Source organism: Tursiops truncatus, chromosome 11 (genome assembly GCF_011762595.2).
Source record: "Tursiops truncatus isolate mTurTru1 chromosome 11, mTurTru1.mat.Y, whole genome shotgun sequence".
In the NCBI taxonomy this organism is placed as follows: Eukaryota; Metazoa; Chordata; class Mammalia; order Artiodactyla; family Delphinidae; genus Tursiops; species Tursiops truncatus.
In genome coordinates, this window is record NC_047044.1 from 25,113,851 (window position 1) to 25,135,200 (window position 21,350).

Consider the following 21,350-nt stretch of genomic DNA (forward strand, 5'->3'; position numbering starts at 1 on the left):
TGGCCACAAAGCCTAAAATATTTATTATCTGTTCCATTATAGAAAATGTTTGCTGACCCTTGTTCTGGGGTACAATCTAGACACTGTTGGGTCACAGTGTGCTTATTGTCAAATTTACCATTTATTGCCAAATAGCTCTCTCAAGTGGTTGCATAAATTTCCATTCCACCAGCAAAGTATGACACCCTGTTGTTCCACATCCTCACAAATAAGTACTTTGTACTTATTTAACAAATGTCTATATAGCACATACAAGGGGCCAAGCAGTATTCTAACTCGTTAATAACTCAGGCACAGTTTAATTCATTCAATATTTATTGGACTTCTAAAACTGATGTTATCAAACCTCTAAATTTTTGCCAATCTGATGGGTGTGAAATGGGATCTTGTCATTTTAATTGCATTTTCCTGATTAGTAATTTTTCATGGTTTCTTGGACTTTCAGGTTTCTTTTTCTGTGAATTTCCTATTTGTAATTTTCTTACTAATTTGTAGGAATGCTTTATAGACTCATTCATTTGACAAATATTTATTGAATACTCATACTACGTGCCAGTGCTGTAAATCTAGTAACTGAACAGACAAAAACCGCAGTCTCCAAGGAGTTCACATTCATGCAGAGGAAGACAGCTAAGAAACAAGTAAATATTTAATGATGTTTAATATAATAGACAAATAAAGCAGGGATGTGGGATAAGAAATACTTGAGAGGGACATACTTTTAAATGGGGTGATCAGAAAAGTCCTATGAAAGGACTTTTGAGAAAAAAACCTGAGGAAGGTAAGGGAGTGAGCTATACAGATAACAGAGGAAAGAGAGTTTAGGCAGAAGATACAGCAAGTACAGAAACCTGAGGTGAGCCTAGGCCTGACTTATTTAGGGAACAGCAAGGAGGCCAGTGTGGCTGAAGCAGAGTAAGAAACCACAGTTTTAACACCTTCTCATAGAGAATTTATGGACCTTTCAAGAATCAAGAACTCGAGTTATAGAAACACTTGGTATCTGCAATTCCATATCATGGGTTTTTTTTCACTTAACATAATCTTATGATCATTTTCCTAATTGGTTTCATTTTAATTCACAACAGGAAAGAAGGTGGGAAAGATAAGGTAATATGAAGTTGTCATATTTATCTTTTTTAGCATTTGAAAAGGAAAAATCTTTCCCATTAATTTTGTACCTTAATGCTACGTAGTCTGAATTCTATGATGTTAACTTTAATAACCACTTTTGAAAGATTTCTTCTCTTTTTCTAACACAATTGTTTTCAGAATTCTCCAACTTTGTCTGCCAAGCCAAATCTGTAAAAATCAAGGTTCTAGTGCCATAAGACATTCATTAAGCCAATCATCATGTTACTAGGGAGGGAGCTGGCAGCACACTAATGAAGCACATAACGGTGCTGGCATCAGACTAACTCCGGACTCTCACATCCATAACAGCTGTTAGGTCTATGATGTCCCCAGAGAGTCTCTGAAATTCATCTGGATGAGCTCCGGATTGAGGAAGAGACTGTTCAGTCTCCTGCTACAGCAGTATTCCCAATGAGTATAAAATAGTGCCCCTGCGTACCTTTTTCAACAGAAAAGTGATAATCAGTTTTCTAAGCACTGTGGTTCATTTTCAAATCTATGTGCCTACATACCTATTTACCTGCCATAAGTTTCCATAACTAGGAATATAATGCACTATACCAAGATACTCTTAATTTCTACCACTTCTTGTGGGGTAGAGAGCATCAGATGTAAAATTTCACTTCCTGTCCAACAAAACTGGCTTTAACTAGTACCAGAGAACTGTAAGCAATACTTTTTTTTGAAACGTTCTAACAACCCAGTATAACTAAATAGGTTTTCCTCTTCTTCCAAATTTCTTTTAAGAAAACACATCTGGGCTGAAGCCTAATCAAAAAAAGATTTATTCAAAAGCAAATTTTAATGTCTGATTTCTTAACATATGAAAAGGGAGTATTGGAAAGCAGCCAAGGAAAGGTCTTCAAGTAACAGACTTATTCATGTTCTTTTTATTAATTTTTTTTTCTTTTTATACAATATTTAAAGGTTACTTTCCATTTACAGTTATTACTATATTCACTATAAATATTCACTATATTCCCCATGTTGTACAATACATCCTTGAGCCTATTTTATACCCAATAGTTTGTACCTCCCACTCCCCCACCCCAATATTGTCCCTCCCTACTCATGTTTTTATAGGCTCAAGGACAAAGGGAAGAGCATTATGTTGAGGAGTAAGATATGCATGGTAGTTACCATACTCTTCTGCTTTGGTGGAATCATCAAAGGCCATGAGCTGTCCACTCAGGTTACTACAGTTTCTGAATGAGCAATCCTCTGCTTCGTTTAGATGATAAGCAATATTACTTAACAAATCACAACAGCTCATTTTAAGCATCTTTGATTTAATCTTTCCCACTATTTAATTCCACTGTGATTTTCTACTTGCAGATCTCGTTCTGGTTTCTCAAGAAACTTTAGCTAGAGCCGATATGTCAATATTTTCCTTTTTCCATATCTACCTACCTAGTCTCACCAGAATCACACTCTCATTTCCACATGTATGTCTGTCAGCATCTCTAATTCATTATATTCTCCTCGTACTAGACCTCTGTTGTTTTTTGCCTGACCAGATCCCTTTCCCCTTCTTTCTTGCTATTTCTGTGGTAGCTCAACCCAGTTTTTCTTTGGGGAACCACTCTTCCGCCATTTAATACAGTCTTAGAGAGGTCAATCAGATGTTCTGTCCCTAGAGTTTAAATCTTGAGCTGAAAGTGGCAAATTCTGAAAATGATTAGAGTTCATGATTCCAATGGCAAAGCCGTAAAGAGACTGCCCAATAGATCTCTGGCGCTCTCTTGTTTCTTGTCCTTTCAGAGTTCTGGTTCTTCGGCTTTTTCTCCTTTCTATGAGCTACTCAATAAACTTTCAATAATTAAGTTAGACTATTGATTACTACAAAAAAAAAAAATGTAATACACTCCTAAAATGCTCTCCTTCTCCTAACTTCCCTATTTCTGTTAGTGAAACTACAATCCTCTCTGTCACCTTGGCTGAAAATTTCAAGTACATTTTTATGCTTCCTCATAAAATTGGATGCTTGTCCTCATCCAATGCAGTGACCGGATTTGTAGACCTGTAGACCCTAACTCTGCAGCATCCCTTGATATTTCTTCCTATCTACACCCATGGCCACCTCTCAGACCCACATCCCATCTGCCTTAGAAAGACAGTACAATGGAAAGATTGGGGGCTTCAGATTCTCCCCAACCCAGGCTTAAAATCTGGCTTTTCTACTTGTTAGCTATACGCTGCCTTGAACAAGCTAATTAACCTCTCTGAGCCTTCCTTTTTTCATTTGTTAATAGTACTTATCTCATAACCTAACTGTAAATATTAAATAAGATCATATGGATAAAATTCCTTATAAAGTTTATGGCTTATAGTTGGTATTCAATTTAGTTACTGTTGTGTGTTACCAATTTCACGAGTTTCTAACTGGTCCCTGCCTTCATATTTTCTCCATTCCAATAGTTTTGATACAGTAATGCCAAATTAATTTTCATATATATATTTTTAAATTCATGTAACTTCTTTAAGCTGATAGCTTTGAAAATTCCCCTTTATCTAACAAATTAAATTCAGGCCCTAACTGCATATCAGTCAAGGTCCTCCATGATACCTTCTATTATCCTCAACTCAGTCTGTACCCAGGATAAACAGAACAACTGGTTCTTCCATGAACACTCTCTCCTCTTTCTCTTACATTTCTTTGCTCATCCTTTTATCTCTGTATTCCTGTCAAATTTCTATTTGTTAGAATCTCAGACTATTGTAAATAGTAAATAAATAATAAATAAATAAATAATAAATAAATACTTAGTAAATAAATGTAAAAGACTTAAAATAGTGTCTGGCATGTAGTAAGTGCTCCCCAGTAAATGTTACCTGCTGTTATGCCACTCAGTGCCTATAAAATGCAATGTGTGAGGGTAGGAGGGGAGGGGTTAGGGAAGAGGTAGAATTATATCTAATTGTTAAATCAGTAAGAATGAAAATCCTGGGGAATTCCCTGGTGGTCCAGTGGTTAGGATTCTGTGCTCTCACTGCCAAGGGCCCGCGTTTGATCCCTGGTCAGGGAACTAAAATCCCACAAGCTGAGCAGCATGGCCAAAAAAAAAAAAGAATGAAAATCGTATCCATTCTGGGCTTTAAGCATATAAAGATGAATAAGACATAACCATCGTCCTCAAGGATCACAGTCTAGAGAGGAAACAGGTACATAAATAAGTATAAGAATGCTATTATAGACTATGTACAAAGGCATTTTGAAAGTCTTCCAAAGATTTCTTGAATTTACTTGCGATTGTTGTTTGTTTTGTTTTGTTTTACTTTTTTTCTAAATAACTAACACCATGTTCATTTACTTTCTGTAGGTAAATGTGAGTGTAAGGAACAGGTGTTAAGAAACTCCAAGGCATTCTGTGGAATGAAATATTCATACGGTGAGTTTGAAGTGCTTGAATGCTTCTAAGGATCTATTCAAACTAAGTAGGAAGAGTTTTTAAGGAAATGGGTGGCCTGGTTTATCACATTCACAGTAAATCAAAGCACTAGTCTTATATAATAATAGTAAACATAGTAGTCGGCCTTGACCTAGATTCTTCTAATAGAGATGGTGTTGAATGTAATGGTGAGAGCAGGAGGCTTTAGAGCAAAAGCAGGGTTATCCTGCTATGTGGAAAAGAGGCAAACAAGAAAAAGAAAAAAATCATGACACGTAATCCTTTCTTATAAATGCTTCTTGTATTAGTAATCTAAAAGGGAAGTCTCTAGCCACTTAAATGATTTCTCAGCCAGTTTATCCTGTAGTACTACTAGGCAGAAATCAGTTTAAAGCTGTATATTTCACAGTGATTAAAAGCTCAGGCTTTGGGCTCAGACCTCATGGGTTTTATTTGTGGTTTATTGGGTGGGTAACTTAACGTCTCCAGACTTCCTCCTCTGTAAAACAGGGATGACGCCACCTTCCCCATGAAATGAGATTTTTGAAAAGCACACAGCACATTACCTTGCACATACTAGATACTCAGTCAGTGTTAGGGAAGGAAGGGGAAATATAGTGGGGAGGCCTTGAGACAAGCTCTCTGCCTGAGTCTCTTCCCTGCCCTCTCTATATACTCTAGACTCCTCTACCTTCCAAATGCCAGGAAAATACAGTGTATGGACAAAGGAAAATGCCATTGCCCTAAGTAAAGACTGTTACTATCTTCAAATTCTAAATGGCTTTATGTTTATTATTAAGTATATTAAAGATGCCTTATCTTGCCAACATATCATTGACTAGAGTCTGAATCTTTTTATTATTCCATAATGTATACAGCAATATTTATTATTTATGCATTACAATGAAGAGAAAGTTTTAAGTCATGATTTCTGAAACAAAATGTTTAGGTTCTTGATAACATTGTATTTATTCTCATAAAAGATAAAAACACAAATGTTAAAAACCTCATAAATCTTATCTAAAATTATGTGCATATTTCCCTCCTTTCACCTGCCAACTTGGTTAAATAATAGAAGCAAACTTTTGAAATGCATAGTGCCCAGTAAAGAAAAGTCAGTTTAGAGGGAAAGGTATTTACTATTAAAAGCAAAAAAATATGACAATTTAGTCCAAAGTCATTCAGTTCAATAGAAATATCAACTGGTTTTCATTATCAAATAGATTCAGTAGCTCTTTGACTGAATTTACAACCACATTGATATCTTTTAATACAACTGTATTATTTTCTGCTTAAGAGAACTTGAATGCTTTTAATGATGTCATGAAGTATCTTGGTCTTATTAAGTGCAATACACCTACAGACTTGGGGAAAAATGGTCTCCCCCTCCCCATTCTCTGACTTAATAGAAAAAATACTCGATTCATTTTTATTCTTTTAGCAAATATTTATTGAGTTATAATAGTGAATTGATAAGGTTCCTGCTCTCTTTGAGCTAGAAAAATAATAGTGAACATTTATTGAGCATTGGCTATGTGCAAGGGGTTACTACAATATGTACCCTTCATGCATTTATCTTATCAGAGTTCTAGTCCAAAGTCTACCTCTAATCAATCAGGCATACAGGTTTGAGCAGTTCACTTAAAACTTGCTTCCTCATACATAAAACAAGACTAGATGAGCTCTTAAGAGCCCTTAGACGTCTAAAATTTGGTGAATCTATAATTTGGTGCATTTGGTGAATCTATAAAGAAAACATGGCCATCTGACAGCCATATTCTCAGGATATGGTACCAGCCAAGATAGGGTTCTTTTATTACACACAATCTTCCATCATCTTCCAAGATATAGATGAGCCAGTAAGAACTCTCCTAATAATACAGAACGTTGCATTCAGTGTTCCTTAGGTCTATGTTTTTCCCCACCCCAATTTATCCCATTACTTGATCCCTATCCACATCCATTTCATAGATGGAAGAACATAATAGAATCAGGAGTCATATCGAAAACTGGAGCTCTGCCATCACGTAGGACAGCTTCCTAATCCCAGTCAGCTTGCGTTACACCAGGGAAGAAAATTAAGTAATCAATAATATTATTTAACCTCTTTAGAATACGTAAAATATGTCCTGGCAGTAACATTTTGCTTTTTGTCATAACATTACACAAAGCTAGCTATAAGAGTATAATATAGTCAGAATCTAAATAAAAACCAGGATAACAATTCTACTTCCTGTGCATCTTTTTTCTATTTAGATTTGATAGCTGAATGTGTTTAAGATTTATTTGCAGTAGGCAAATGGCTGATATTCTCTTAGCATAGTGATATGGACAGAAGTAGCAGTTGAAAAATGTTAAGAAAGAAGAGGATAGTTAATATAGATAAATGAGATGAAGTCAGTGCAAAATCAATGAGCCTAATGATTTTCTTTCTTTTTATTGAGGTATATACAGTTAATGTACAATATTATATGTTTCAGGTATACAGCTAACCATTCACAATTTTTAAAGGTTATATTCCATTTACAGTTATTATAAAATATTGGCTATATTCCCTGTGTTGTACAATACAATATATTCTTGTAGCTTATCTATTTTATACATAGTAGTTTGTACCTCTTAATCCCTAATGATTTTTAAAGCAAATTTCCACATTATCATCATTGGTTCACTTTTCCATTATACTCTGAAATGCATATTTAAGTTGTTCAGAGTTCAAAGGATAGTATGAAATTCTATGCATTTTGACTTTTGGAATTGTGTTGTTACAGTGCTAAAAATAAAGATTTTATCAGCTCATGATAAAGGATCTCATGCTGAGGTCAATGTGAAGATTAAAAAAGTCTTAAAATCCACCAAATTGAAAATTTTACGAGGAAAACGAACATTATATCCAGAATCATGGACTAACAGAGGCTGCACTTGTCCAATCCTCAACCCTGGTGAGCATTAGTCTCTTCTAGCTTGTTACCTACCGTGTTTCTGCTGATTTGCTGCTTGTCCTACATTCTCTGAACCACAACCTAAATAAACTCAGCAAGAGTATCTCTCCTTTTCACCATCTGATCTAGGGAAAATCCAAATGGAATTCGTTGAACTGACATCAAAAAATTTTTTCTCTTTCACATGCTCTATAAAAGTAAAATATTTTAAAATCCAGCAATATAATATTTTCTGTCCTGAAAGAGAAGTCTCAGATTGGTTCCAGGTGTCAGTAGCAAGGAAAGCACTTTCATGAATTTATCTGCCAATAATACTGTATTGGAAAGCTAGGTCCTATTATGATGCCCTGGTTAGAACTTGCTCCCAAAAGGAAGTTCAAATGCAAAATTCCATCTGTGCAAATAATATCGAATTCATTTTTACTGTTGCATGAGAAGCATCTGTTTCTCCTGGATAGAAAACAACTCTCAAGTTCTCATCATCTTCTTTTTCATTAAATGACCTTTTGGTTTCAAATTAGAAACAGCAAAAACAAACAAACAACAACAAAACTACAGAATCTTAGAGAAACTTGGAGTGGAGGAAAATTTGCACTTTAAAACATTGTGGCAGACATAGAGGCAAGCAAGTAAGGATGGGATTCATATCTGTTCACTCTACAAGTACACTCATACTGTGTCGTAAGCTGCTTATTTCTGTCTCCCTCATTAAATTTGAGGATGGGATTTAGATTTTTGACCATACTATCTCCAGGGCCTACCATTAGTACCCAAATAATAGTAACAAAGTACCCACAGAGTAAGTTCTAGTAAAACAAATAATATATTTTTTAATCTTCTGTATTTCCTTGTTTATGAAGTTGCCAGCTGTGCCTTAATGGCACTGCTGAAACAGGTGCATAATTTGTGTTCTGGATCTAATTCTTTTCAAATTTAAGTCCAGGAAACCACAGTTATGTTAAGAAGTCATTTATGGGTTTTGGTTAATAAATTTGAGAGAAATAGATAACTGAGTGAGAGAAAGAGAGAGAAAAACTATCAATAAAATATTCCCCACAACCTAAACGATCTACACAGTGATATAAAACTCTTGACTTTTGACCATTGACTAATCTCTCACACCCTTTTATACCTCTTCATATTTTATTTAAATTAATCTAAATTTTAATAAGGAAAAATTTAAAGACATTTTAAAATAAATATGTTTACAAAGAACAAATGAAGTAATCAGAATCTTGGATTTTGAATACCGGAGACTAGGAGTCATCAATTTAAGTTCTGTTTCCCGGGGCTCTTTCTATAAGCACTTTCTACTATTTTGGCAAAAGAAAAAGAAAGAAAGAAAGAAAGAAATCCACTCAGTTTTTTAGTAAGACATTATAAACAAAAGCTTTGACAATCTGAGCCACCCTCCAGGAAGTGAATTACACTTCCTAATCAGATTTCTGCCAAATAGAGTAAAAGAATCAACTGAGCTCATCACAATTGAAAACATAAGCACAATTATTCAAAGAATTCTTGAAAACATGTTTATTCACTTTGATGAAAAGACTAGAACCTGCCAAAGCAAAACCAGACACTCTTTCATTTCACTTTGTTTTTCCATTTTACAAGTTCAATAGCTAAGGCCAAAGAAAGCTGATAAGAAAACTCTGAAACTTTACACGCCAACATTTCCTTCGCTACTTTTGAAAAGGAGTAATCTAATTGGCATCCCTGCAAATTCATTCATTCCTACATTCATACATACATTTACTCATTCATCAATCATATATATTAGAATACCAAGACTAGCACTAAAGTATTATATTTTCTTTCTCTATGGATACAAAGTAAACTTTGCACCCTCAAACTTATAGCAAGGTTGGGACTTCCCTGGTGGCGCAGTGGTTAAGAATGTGCCTGCCAATGCAGGGGACATGGGTTTGAGCCCTGGGCTGGGAAGATCCCCACATGCCGCAGAGCAACTAAGCCCGTGTGCCACAACTACTGAGCCTGCGCTCTAGAGCCTGTGAGCCACAACTACTGAGCCTGCATGCCACAACTACTGCAGCCCGCGTGCCTAGAGCCTGTGCTCCGCAACAAAGAGAAGGCACCACAATGACAAACCCGCGCACCGCAACAAAGAGTAGGCCCCGCTCACCACAACTAGAGAAAGCCCGCGCACAGCAACGAAGACCCAACGCAGCCAAAAAATAAAAATAAATAAATAAATAAATAAAAACTTATAGCAAGGTAGATGTCAAAAGCAGAGATAGGAAGATAAAATGTAAATGCTAATAAGTGATACAACAGGTAACATTGTTTTCCATGCTAACGTTTGGCATGATGCTGCTCCATAATTTATGGATTTATTCAGCATCATTTTATTAGTTTAATTTATATTTATACTTCAAAGTAATGGCAAACTCCTATAATATTTGTTCTATTTATAGTTTCAAAGTAAATTCATTTAAAATACTAGACTTAACACTGAAAGTTTCCTAAAAATTGTTTATCATATTTTTAAATGAGGATTTTATTATTTTAGAGATGATACAAACAATATCAAGATGATTATGTTTTGGGTTTTTTTTTTTTTAAAGACGATTATGTTTTAACTAGTCTGTTAATCAAATATTGGGATTCTTTTTCATGAAGAAGCTAAGGTTACCCTTTAAAGAATTTAAATACCTTATAATCCATCTTACGTATATATATATGTATATATTTTAACAAAAATGAAATCATAAGTATATGCTTCATTCTGCAACCTACTTTATTCAGTTATTATCTTTACCTTCAGTTTTAATTTTCATATACTCTAATACTCAGATCATATTCCAATTTCCCAATTGATCCCAAAATGTTCTTTAGACGTGGTTTGTCCTTGCCAGTATTCAATCCAGAATCACACATTGTATCTAGTTTTTAAGTCCCTCAAGTATCTTTTATTCATGCAGAGTTTCTTTTTAGTATTGAAGAAATTATTATTGTTGAAGAAACCAGGCCAGGTGTCCTGTAGATTATCCTGCCTTCTATATTTGTCTGGTTGGTTCTTTGTGGTGTCATTTAGCTTGTCTCTCTACTTCCTATATTTCTTGTAATCATAAAGAAAAGCTTGATAGACTCAAGATAAACATTTTGTCTAGAATTCATCATAGATATTGTTGTGTGCTTCATGTTAAATCACATCATGTTAAATCACATCACAAGATATATAGTACCTGGATGACCCACCGTCAGGGTTGCTAAACTTGACTCTGGGGTTGGAGTGATTACAGTCTGATCTCTCCATTGGGTTTCCTTTTGAGACTAGAAAACAATGAGTATGAGTTACTTAGTCACTAAGCAAACATCCAGTTCCCCATTAACTATTCAATTTAATGATTTTTATCACCAATTCAATTGGCAATCCCTTCCTCAATGAATAATTTCATTAGAATTTTGAGAAATGATGTTTTTCTAATTTCACCTAATTCCCTTCATTTATCAATTAACATTATTCTGTAAGAGGACTTTCTCTCCCAAGCTGGGCTATTAGGTTACCATGAAATATAGTTCCTATTATAAAAGCACGATAAATGCTAAATTCTTTCCTTTAATTTTCAATTTCCAAAGTAAGGAATGGTTTTAACAACTGTCTCAAGACGACAAGTTAATTTTTCTCTGGATTTCTCTTTTTTGAGTATCACTTTGGAATTGTGGATTTTTGTTGATTCAGTATATTAACACACACACAATTATTACATTCTTGGTGCTCAAATTATCACAACTTTGGTGAGTTATAACCCTCCCTTGCTGGTTCCTGTATCCTTTTAAAATGATTCCCATTAAGCTTTGAGAGCTTCCTTGCTTTTTTTAGCACAATAAGAAATCCCATGCTTACCTTGTATCTTCCTGCCCTGGACCTAAAAAAAGCATTTCTTCAAGAAGCCTTGTTTAGTTTTGTTTTGCCTTTAGTGAGACCTGTTATTAGAGACATTATGTTTGTTACAGGTGTTCATTACCACTGGAATGACATTTTTAAAGCCATTTTAGTGAATGAACAAGACTGTATATATTAAACCATGAGCTTAAATTGATATTTTCAATTGAATTTTAACATCTTGTGTTTTCCCTTAACTTGAGTTTTAAAGTATATGTCTCTTGATCTTATATAGGAAAGTTTTATTTTATAAATGTAATTACTTATTTGCTCTACCCTATAATATTAAAGAAAATTGTTTCAAAATACTAATATTGATATTACTACAGACATGTACCGAGGGAGATTATCACATTTCTTTTTATTAATGTATGGATAATGAGATTGTCCTTTTGGATTCTTATGTTTGTTAGCCAAAATTTTTACTTGAAGCCTGAAAAGAATTTTGAATTATAAAGTCAGCACTAGTCAAGTCTCATCTTTTTTTTAAGTATGACAAACAAACATTCTATATTCCAAAAACACACTGACTTTATATAGGAGATATGTGTTATTTTGTATAATCCATAGCTCTCTTCCAATACGTTTTCCCAAATGATTGTTTCACTTTTATAAAATCCTCCTTAATATACACTACTATACATAGTGAGTCTCCAAGAAATATTGAACTGTAGCAGCATGTTAAGTAGTCACAGAATCCTCACTTCTTCACCATAGAGGGAAAGAGTAAAAGTTCAACAATCAGACAGGTCTGAACTTGAGTCAGCGTGCACTGCTTACTGGCAAACACTGTTTCTCAATCTTGCCAAGCCTCTGTTTCCTCATTTGTAAAACAAGGAAAGAAGAAAGGTAATACCTACTTCATAGGGTTATTTTCAAGATTAAATGAGATAATACATTTAGAGCACTTAGCACATAATAAATATTTACTAAGTGTCAGCTATTATTGCATATGACTCCCTATTTCAACTATGAATTTATAAAACTGTGAACCATGTATATATAAAACTGCTAAAGTCACATCTCTCCCTTCACTAAACTATGATACTACATAGTCCCTAATTTTGTTCTCTTTCAGGTTTGGAGTACCTTGTAGCAGGACATGAGGATGTAAGAACAGGCAAACTAGTCGTGAATATGAAAAGTTTTGTCCAGCACTGGAAACCATCTCTTGGAAGAAAAGTCATGGATATTTTGAAAAGAGAGTGCAAGTAGCAGAAAAGGTGTATAGCACATAATGGCAATTCTCTATGTACAAAACACAAACTTAATGGAAAGGAGACCTCAAAGATGAAACTGGAAATTTTTTTTAGTGCCAAAATATATAGAAATGTTCCAATGCATGGCCCTTGTCTACCCTATCTCTTTTGGGCCCATGTTTAAATACAGTTTGTTTCATAAAGTGGAATGAAAAATCCAATACCGATACCTATTTTCTATAGGACTGATTCTGAAATTCATAACTATTAAGAATATTTTAATAGCAGTAAGATATTTAGCAGTAATCCATTAAGGGCAATGCATGTAACAAGGACTCCTCCCATCTTCAGATATGTTACTTACATTTGTGCTACTTGGAGTAATTAATGAGATTTTAAGGAATCCCCAACCCTACTATCAGAAAAGGTGTTTCTTAAAAAGAGCCTTCTCTTGCGTGATGTGTGTGAACTTTGGTCTGTGGGGTGTTAAATGGAACCTCTCCACATGTATATAGTATTTCATTGTATAAAGCACTTTACTACCTACCACTTGTGTTGTGAAAGTTTGGAGACTGCCGTTGACAGAAAAAAAAAGAAGAAAGGGGCACGTAAGAAAACCTGCTGAAACAGAAGCACTATCACTACGTGTGGAAAAAAAGTGGAAGTTGTACTCTTTAAACTTGAACACTTGAGAGTAACTATGTGAAGATGCAACCTGAAAGGAGAATATGTTTGCATGAAGTCTCAGCTTTGGGATAGAGGTTAGATTCCACAGATACCGGCCATGATGAAACTTTTAAAAAAACTGAACAAGAAGAGACTCTAAGAGAAAGGAGTCATAAGTGTAGAAAATGCTTGGATAAAGAGAAAATGGACTTTAAATTTTAAAAGCCCATTTATTTGCAATGCACTTGTATACACTTCAAAAATTATTGTAGACACAATTTGTTTTATTTTTGTGTTTAGTATTTAAACCTGAATATGGAAACAGTTTCCTCCTTGTCTTTATTAACAGTATATGGTCATTCTATTCACTCATTTTTTGACTCAATGTATGTGATAGTTCACCAAATTACAGTTTTTCATTATTATTTCTCTTCTGTACTCATGCATAACCACTATACATATCACTTCTTCTGTACTTGAATATATAAAACCTGAACCACAGTGCCATAAGATTAACTTCACATACAGAACATATTTTTCCTGAGGTCCTGTGGACTTGCAAAATATATATATATATATTGCTCTGTTAATTTTTTATATTTCATATATGTAATAAAGGAATATGATCTCCTGATTTTTGCCTCATTTCCTGATCAACTCTTTCACTGATGCTAAAGATTACCTTCTTTTAATGAGGGAACTCAAATCTAATTCCTTAAACTAAGAAAATCAAATAAGGACCTGGTATTTCTACTCTTATATTCTAGGGTTTGGGGATGGAGTGGAAGCTAATTCAGATGGGTTTACTTTCTGTAGCTGTTGAACGTGAACTTTTTCATCAGATGCATTGCATTTTTTTATATTACATTTACTTTTTTTGTGTGTGTGTGGTACGTGGGCCTCTCACTGTTGTGGCCTCTCCCGTTGCGGAGCACAGTCTCCGGACGCGCAGGCTCAGCGGCCATGGCTCACGGGCCCAGCCGCTCCGCGGCATGTGGGATCCTCCCGGACCAGGGCACGAACCCGTGTCCCCTGCATCGGCAGGCGGACTCTCAACCACTGCACCACCAGGGAAGCCCTTACATTTACTTTTTAACTAATTTAAAAAGTAATAAAAGTTCACTGTTGAAAATACAGAAAACCATAATGAGAAAAAAAAATGCCTATATTCCAACAATCGTGATAATAGCTGTTAGCAGTTTAGTGTAGATGCTGCTAGACTACTTTGTATGCATATACATACCTCTTATAGAATTGGAATTATACTATACATACTCTTACGAAGTCTGCTTTTATAACCTGTAGCATATCTCTTAGTTTCTTACCTATTCCTATCTCATCCTCATAGATGGAATGCTAACTAGTAGACATCATTTACCAGCAACTTATAAAACATGGTGGTAAGTACATCATACCAAGAAAAATATTTTAAGTATGTCAGATATAGGATTTTCTTAAGTTTCAAAATTGCCAGGTTGCCTTCTTTTCCATTTCACTTTATATAAAATAGCTACTACACATTAAAAAGAAGAATATAAATAATGTCTATTTTTTAAAAGAGTAGAAAGATGCCCACAATATACTATTCAGTGAAGAAAATGACAGAACAATACTTATAGTATTAGCTCCCATCCCCAAAACACATTTATAATAATATAGTACCTCGGGCTTCCCTGGTGGCGCAGTGGTTGAGAGTCCGCCTGCCGATGCAGGGGACATGGGCTCGTGCCCCGGTCCAGGAAGATCCCACATGCCGCGGAGCGGCTGGGCCCGTGAGCCATGGCCGCTGAGCCTGCGCGTCCGGAGCCTGTGCTCCACAACGGGAGAGGCCACAACAGTGAAAGGCCCACGTACCGCAAAAAAAAAAAAAGAAAGAAAAAAAAAATTAATATAGCATCTCAAAAGTTCTGACAGATAGATTATAGCAGTATTTACCCCTGCAGGGGAAAGAGAATTCTCACCTTGTATTTTGCATATGTCTGCATTGCTTGACTTTCTTTCATTGGTCACGTACTGCTTTTGTAATTTATTTTTTAAACACTTAAATTTTTTTAAAAATTTATTTATTTTATTTATTTATTTTTGGCTGTGTTGGGTCTTCGCTGCTGCACACGGGCTTTTCTCTTGTTGCGGCGAGCGGGGGCTACTCTTCGTTGCGGTGTGCAGGCTTCTCATTGCGGTGGCTTTTCTTGTTGCGGAGCACGGGCTCTAGGCATGTGGGCTTCAGTAGTTCTGGCTCACGGGCTCTAGAGCACAGGCTCAGTAGTTGTGGCGCACAGGCTTAGTTGCTCCGTGGCACATGGGATCTTCCCGGACCAGGGATTGAACCTGTGTCCCCTGCATTGGCAGGCGGATTCTCAACCACTGCACCACCAGGGAAGCCCTAAACACTTAAAATTTAATCAACTCTTTTTAAAGTATGTTCAAGCAAAATCATAACTGAAAGTTTAATTTAGCTAGTTTACCAAATTGCTGGGCCCCTATATGGTTTTCCAGTCTTTTTTTTTTTGTTTTTTGTGGGTTTTTTTGTGGTTACGCGGGCCTCTCACTGTTTTGGCCTCTCCCGTCGTGGAGCACAGGCTCCGGACGCGCAGGCCCAGCGGCCATGGCTCACGGGCCCAGCTGCTCTGTGGCATGTGGGATCCTCCCGGACTGGGGCACGAACCCGCGTCCCCTGCATCGGCAGGCGGACTCTCAACCACTGCACCACCAGGGAAGCCCTTCCAGTCTTTTTGATTAGAATCCTCATTAGGTGCTGTTTCAACACCTTTTCTGGCAACATTCCAAAAACATAGGTCACTGTTATAATCATTTTTTAATCTTTTGATTCTTAAATCATTTGCAGCCCTTTCACTGCAGTTTTAATTTCGTATGAGCATTATTGGCTTCCAAAGTGAAAAAAAAAGGAAAGAGAAAGAAAAATAGAAGGAACCTCATGTTCCTCTTTGTAAAAGTAAACAACAAAATGAAATGTGAGCAAGCCGCCCCCTGACCCCACTCCCATTCCATCATTCCATCATTCTGCCACACTTCTGTATACTTTCTCACCCTAGGCATCTTTCAAAATAACCATCACAGTACCAAGGCAACAGAATCACATAAAACTTCCATCTATGGCTTCAGATGAACATGAATACTTCCTTCACGAGCTAGTGGGAAAGTCTCTGCCCCCAGAGCTTTATTCTCTGTACTGTGGGGCTTTATTAGCCAGCAGATTAGTTGCATAATCTCCACATACCTATGTGCATAATTTGTCTGAGGTCAACCCAGTCTATGCCTTCTTATTACATCACTTTCCCCACAGAGGAATGTTACTAATATTTGGTATTTGATGCAATGGAAATTCTCAATCGCAGGATAATCTTTTAATAGTGAGGTCAAATCTGTAGGGATATGATGGCGAGTCCAAAAAGCAGTGTCCATCTGGCTATATTAAACAGAGAGCAAGGCCTGTTACGGGTAAACATAGTTCTTTGGGATACTTTGGGTTCTTGCAGAACAAGTCCCTTTCTAAATGATTAGAGACTTATCTACTCTGAAGGGTGGGAAAAAAAACCCTTGAAAATTCCTTGTGCTGGCTGTCCCTTTGCCACTGCTCTGGAATGCCTGAGAACAAGGAGTACGAATGCCGCCTTGGCTGTTGAGAGTTTTGTCAGAGGCCCCAGGACTGAATCGCCTTTGTGTTCATTGTTTCAATGAGAAGCAGTCTCCTAACCTAACTTTATCAAAGAGCCAAATTACTCACGATTTATTTCCCACAGTTTGGAAGGAAAATATTTATGAATAACCTCAAGTTTGCAAGGGAGATTGGTATGATAGAAATGGAATAGAAGCAAAAGGGTGTGTGCCTTGCATGACGGATTTTTTTAAATCTCAGAGAATGATTTGTCTGAGAATACTTTTTGAAAACCGATGCCCTTGTTCCTGCTTTCCTACACTTGCGCCAAAGGGATTTAAACATTTCTCTACTTCTTGAGCATTACTGACTGTGTTTGAGACCTGCAATATTTTAAATGACAAATTCTCAGCTTTATTATTAGTCAACTCACATAGGGTGAATGACCCAAAAAAGCAAAATACTAGTGAGAGAGAAAGAAATATGCACGGGGCCAAATAGATAGTTCCAGAATTGAGAAGCATGTTCTGTTAAGAGAGAGTTTTAGTAAATGCTGAACACATCTCTAGTTTCTTACTAGGTAGTCACAGGTGGGTGGCTGTGTTCCAAAGTGTGATCATTAATAATGAGTCAATTTAGAAATCCAAAGCTCTCCAAGATTTACTGGGGATGATCAAATCATAGTGCACTTATCTGAATAGAGGGGAATGGCAGCCAGGCAGGGAAACTTGCTTCCCAGAAAGAAAAATAACCACTGTCAGCAAATTTTCACAGTGTGAACAACATGGTCCACCCAGAGACACCCTGGACACCCCCTCCTCAGCCAGGGTACGGTCAAGGATTTCAAACGTGGTGAATAAAAAATAAGAAGGATAATATATCAGTAGAAATCAATAATTAAGAAGACACTTTTCAAAATGTTTTACATGTGTTATTCTTATTTGATCCTCCTAAGCACACGTAAAGGACATATTATTACCTCCATTTCCCAGATAAGGAAACTGAGGCACAGAGAGACTAAATTGTCCAAGGACACTCAGCTAATAATTGTGACACCTGGGTTTAAACCCAAGCATTCTAATTCCCAGAGTCCGTATTTCAACCACTAAAAGGGGATCCTAGCACTCAGAAAGGAATTCACATGAGATGATGCCAACTGCACCATTTTCTCCATTGGCCATTTCATTTATTTATTTATTATTTATTTATTTATTGAAGTATAGTTGATTTACAATGTTGTATTAGTTTCTGATGTACAGCGAAGTGACTCAGTTATACATATATATACATTCTTTTTCATATTCTTTTCCCCTATGGTTTATTATAGGATATTGAATATAGTTCCCTGTGCTATACAATAAGACCTTGTTGTTTATCCATTCTATATATAATAGTTTGCATCTGCTAGTCCCATACTCCCAATCCGACCCTCCCCTGCCCCCCTCCTCCTTGGCAACCACAAGTCTGTTCTCTGTGTCTGTGAGTCTGTTTCTGTTTCATAGATAAGTTCATTTGTGTCATATTTTAGACTCCACATGGCTGTTTCTTTTAGATCATAGTTGAGGGAAGAACACTGAAGGTCAGCATTTCTCCCAGTTTTCCTTCTCTATACTCCAGATTATAATGTATCCCATTATTCCACCTTGCGATTACATAATTTTCTACTATCTTTCTCATTATTACATTGCCATTAGAGTAAAACTGTTTACCATAATTTATACTAAGTTGAGATAATGAGTCCATTTTTATCTTTGCTCTTTTCCTCTTGATCTGATTTTCTGAGATCTATTTAGGTATAAGGTCCACTTTTGCATTTATCAGTAATGTCCCTGAATAAGCTACTATACAATTCAACAGCATTTCAATCAGTTCTCTCAGCTCTAAATTTTGCTGTGTAGAGCAACTCTGCTTGCAAGATAAATGAGAAGGAATTACACCAGAAAGACACAAGGAAACGGAAAAAAATAGAGAATGTAGGCACTTGTCAACCAAGGAGAGAGAGCAAGAGGCAAGAAAGAAGGGGTAAAGATATAAGAGAATAAAGGAAAGCAACAGCTGGAAAAGGAGCCAGGTGATCTGTTCTAGTAAGAATATGCAAAATATTTTAAAGTAGAACCTACTCAGTCAACCAATTCTTCCATAGATACTTCACATAGATATCCATAGATACTTCCATAGATACTTCACATAGATATCATGATTTATATGAGATCACTGCAAATATTTATTACAAAATTTTTCCATCCAACTCTTTTGCTATCAGTTATGTTTGAGGAGTCAGAAAAGCTAAAAAAGATAAAGCAACAGAGAAACCTTAGGTGATAGTAATTAGGAAATTAGGAAACCAATTGGTTTTACCATATATTGAAATAGAATTTTAAATTTACCTTTTACAAGGTACATAGTCATCAAAATATTTAATACCAGTAAGCACTGCCTAAGACTCATCTTAATAATGATTATCACTTTTGCCCTTATTAAGTGCCAGATGCTGTGCTAAATTTTATACGACTTACCTCAGGCCTCAGTTAACAATCTTGTGAAGCTGGTACTGTTATTAGACAGAAACTGAGGGCCAGAGGGTTACTTGTCCAAGGTCACCAAACAAGCAGAAAAGCTGAGATCTGAACCCTGATTTTCCTAGCTTTAGAACACATACTTTTAACCCCTATGATCTACTGAAGCCTCCAAACCAATGATTCTCAAATAATGTCCATAAAAATCAACAGACATGTTTGTTAAAGTGCAGAGTCCCAGGCCCCTATCTCACAACATCTGTTTCAGAAGGTCTGGGTGGGGACCCGAGAGGAACAATTTAATAAGCACCAGTGGTGACGCAGATACAGGTGGTCTATAAAAAAGACTTTGAGAAACACTGCTCTAGACACTTTTACAGAATAGTCTCAACAAAGTCAGAATTATCACTAGTTCTGCTTCTACAAATGCATCTCCCTCTGGTCATAAATCTACTTGGCCTTCATCACACATATTATTTTATGAATAACCGAATCATTAGTCCTGTTATGGTTACCCAAGAACTAAAATGGTGGAAAAAGGGAATTGAAAAGAGATTCCTCCAACTATTATATACCCTACTTCTTAACCTAGCCTGAAACGGAATTACGAAATGCCTGAATTTGTCTTTGATATCTTAGCTCCTTGGTCCATTTTGGGCAATCTCCTCCCAAATGCCTATTGGCTTCATACTGCTCAGAGTCTACACGAAGATGCTACACAAAACTCTGAACTCCCAACATTCCCTCCAGCCTTAAACAGTATACTTACTTGTCAAGATGCTACTCTTGACCAAGAGATTGGTAGATTGATAAGATAAAATAAGTCATTCTAATGAGATACTTTCCCGTTTTCCCACTTTCCTTTTTCCCAAACACAATGTTTTATTAACTCAAATAAACCATGCGTGTCTGCAGAAAACTTTTAATGGGTGATTCTTATCATGGGAATTTCAGGCACTGATGGCAGGCCAGTGGAAGAGATATTTTTGGTCAGCTGTGCCTTTCAATGCCTCATAAATCAGGACGCTTAGGCAGCTTCCTAATTACCCTTTAGGCAGTGCCAGTCCTACTCACACACTCAATTGTACCCCACTCAGAAGCTTAAGAAGTTAGGAGAAAGGTAAAAAGCAGTGACATTGGGAAAGGAAAGCACTGGGGACCATCTAACTTACCCTCTCTCAGAAGTAAGGATTCAAGCCACAAATAAAATACGAATCCACACAGACTTCACATTTTGCTTTCCCATTCCTGTAAATGAGAAGTAAAATCTAGGATAACATTTTCCTTGATACGTATGGGGAGAAAAACCAAGGAAATGTACACAACTTGCATCACAGCGAATAGAATTCCTTAACCTCGGTTAATACTCATTATACATACACACACGCTCCAACCTCTTACACAGGGACACTTGCCCAGAAGTGACCTTCAGCAGCCTTGAGAGCTTTTTATAACAATTGAGAATACACAACTGGATATTTTTATCAGCGTGTTCTCTGCCTTTGATAAATGTTGCACTAAGCAGTTTGAAGCAAAAACACAGTGATTACATTATTTTTAATGCAGTATCTACAAGTATACTTAATTTGCATCCTCCAGAATTTCACAAGTCTCGCCAAATGTCTCAGGAAAGAAGGCTAACTTTAAGAAAGATTCCTCTAAGTTTTCACTTGTCCCCAAATGTTATCCTACTTGGATTAGGTAAAAGCTATTTGAGAAGTGATGTTTTAAAGCCTCATATAGGCCACAGTTGATTTTTCAGGACTCTGATTCAATATCTTTATGAAATGTGTTTTCAGTTTTTAAGTAGAAAATAAAAATAACACATGTATAAAAACAGAACAATAAGTACCTTGCAACCTGAAGAGTTCTTTAAAATCTATTTTTACGGCAGTAAGTAGATGCTAGCCTAGCTTACTCTCCCATTGAGTAGGTCGTCCATTGTGTATTATTAAAACAACATGATTTATGGAAGGTAGGG

General features: G+C 36.2%; 1 protein-coding gene and 1 long non-coding RNA gene across 3 annotated transcripts in view; one reads left to right on the plus strand and one right to left on the minus strand.

Moving 5' to 3' along the window:
• NTN4 (netrin 4) overlaps positions 1 to 13,871 on the plus strand; it is a 106,718-nt gene extending 92,847 nt beyond the window's left edge. For both annotated transcript variants that reach the window (XM_033866245.2, XM_033866244.2), the window contains exons 8-10: positions 4,455 to 4,523; positions 7,295 to 7,465; positions 12,451 to 13,871. In XM_033866245.2, the coding sequence (XP_033722136.1) occupies positions 4,455 to 4,523; positions 7,295 to 7,465; positions 12,451 to 12,587 (377 nt within the window). In that variant the 3' untranslated portion in view covers positions 12,588 to 13,871. The remainder of the gene's footprint in view (positions 1 to 4,454; positions 4,524 to 7,294; positions 7,466 to 12,450) is intronic.
• Positions 7,413 to 20,618, minus strand: LOC141275833 (uncharacterized). The gene is made up of 4 exons (XR_012324245.1): positions 20,542 to 20,618; positions 11,334 to 11,413; positions 10,672 to 10,759; positions 7,413 to 7,590 (listed from the first exon to the last, which is right to left on the minus strand). It is a non-coding gene; the product is annotated as an uncharacterized lncRNA (long non-coding RNA).
• Between the last annotated feature and the right edge of the window lie 732 nt (positions 20,619 to 21,350).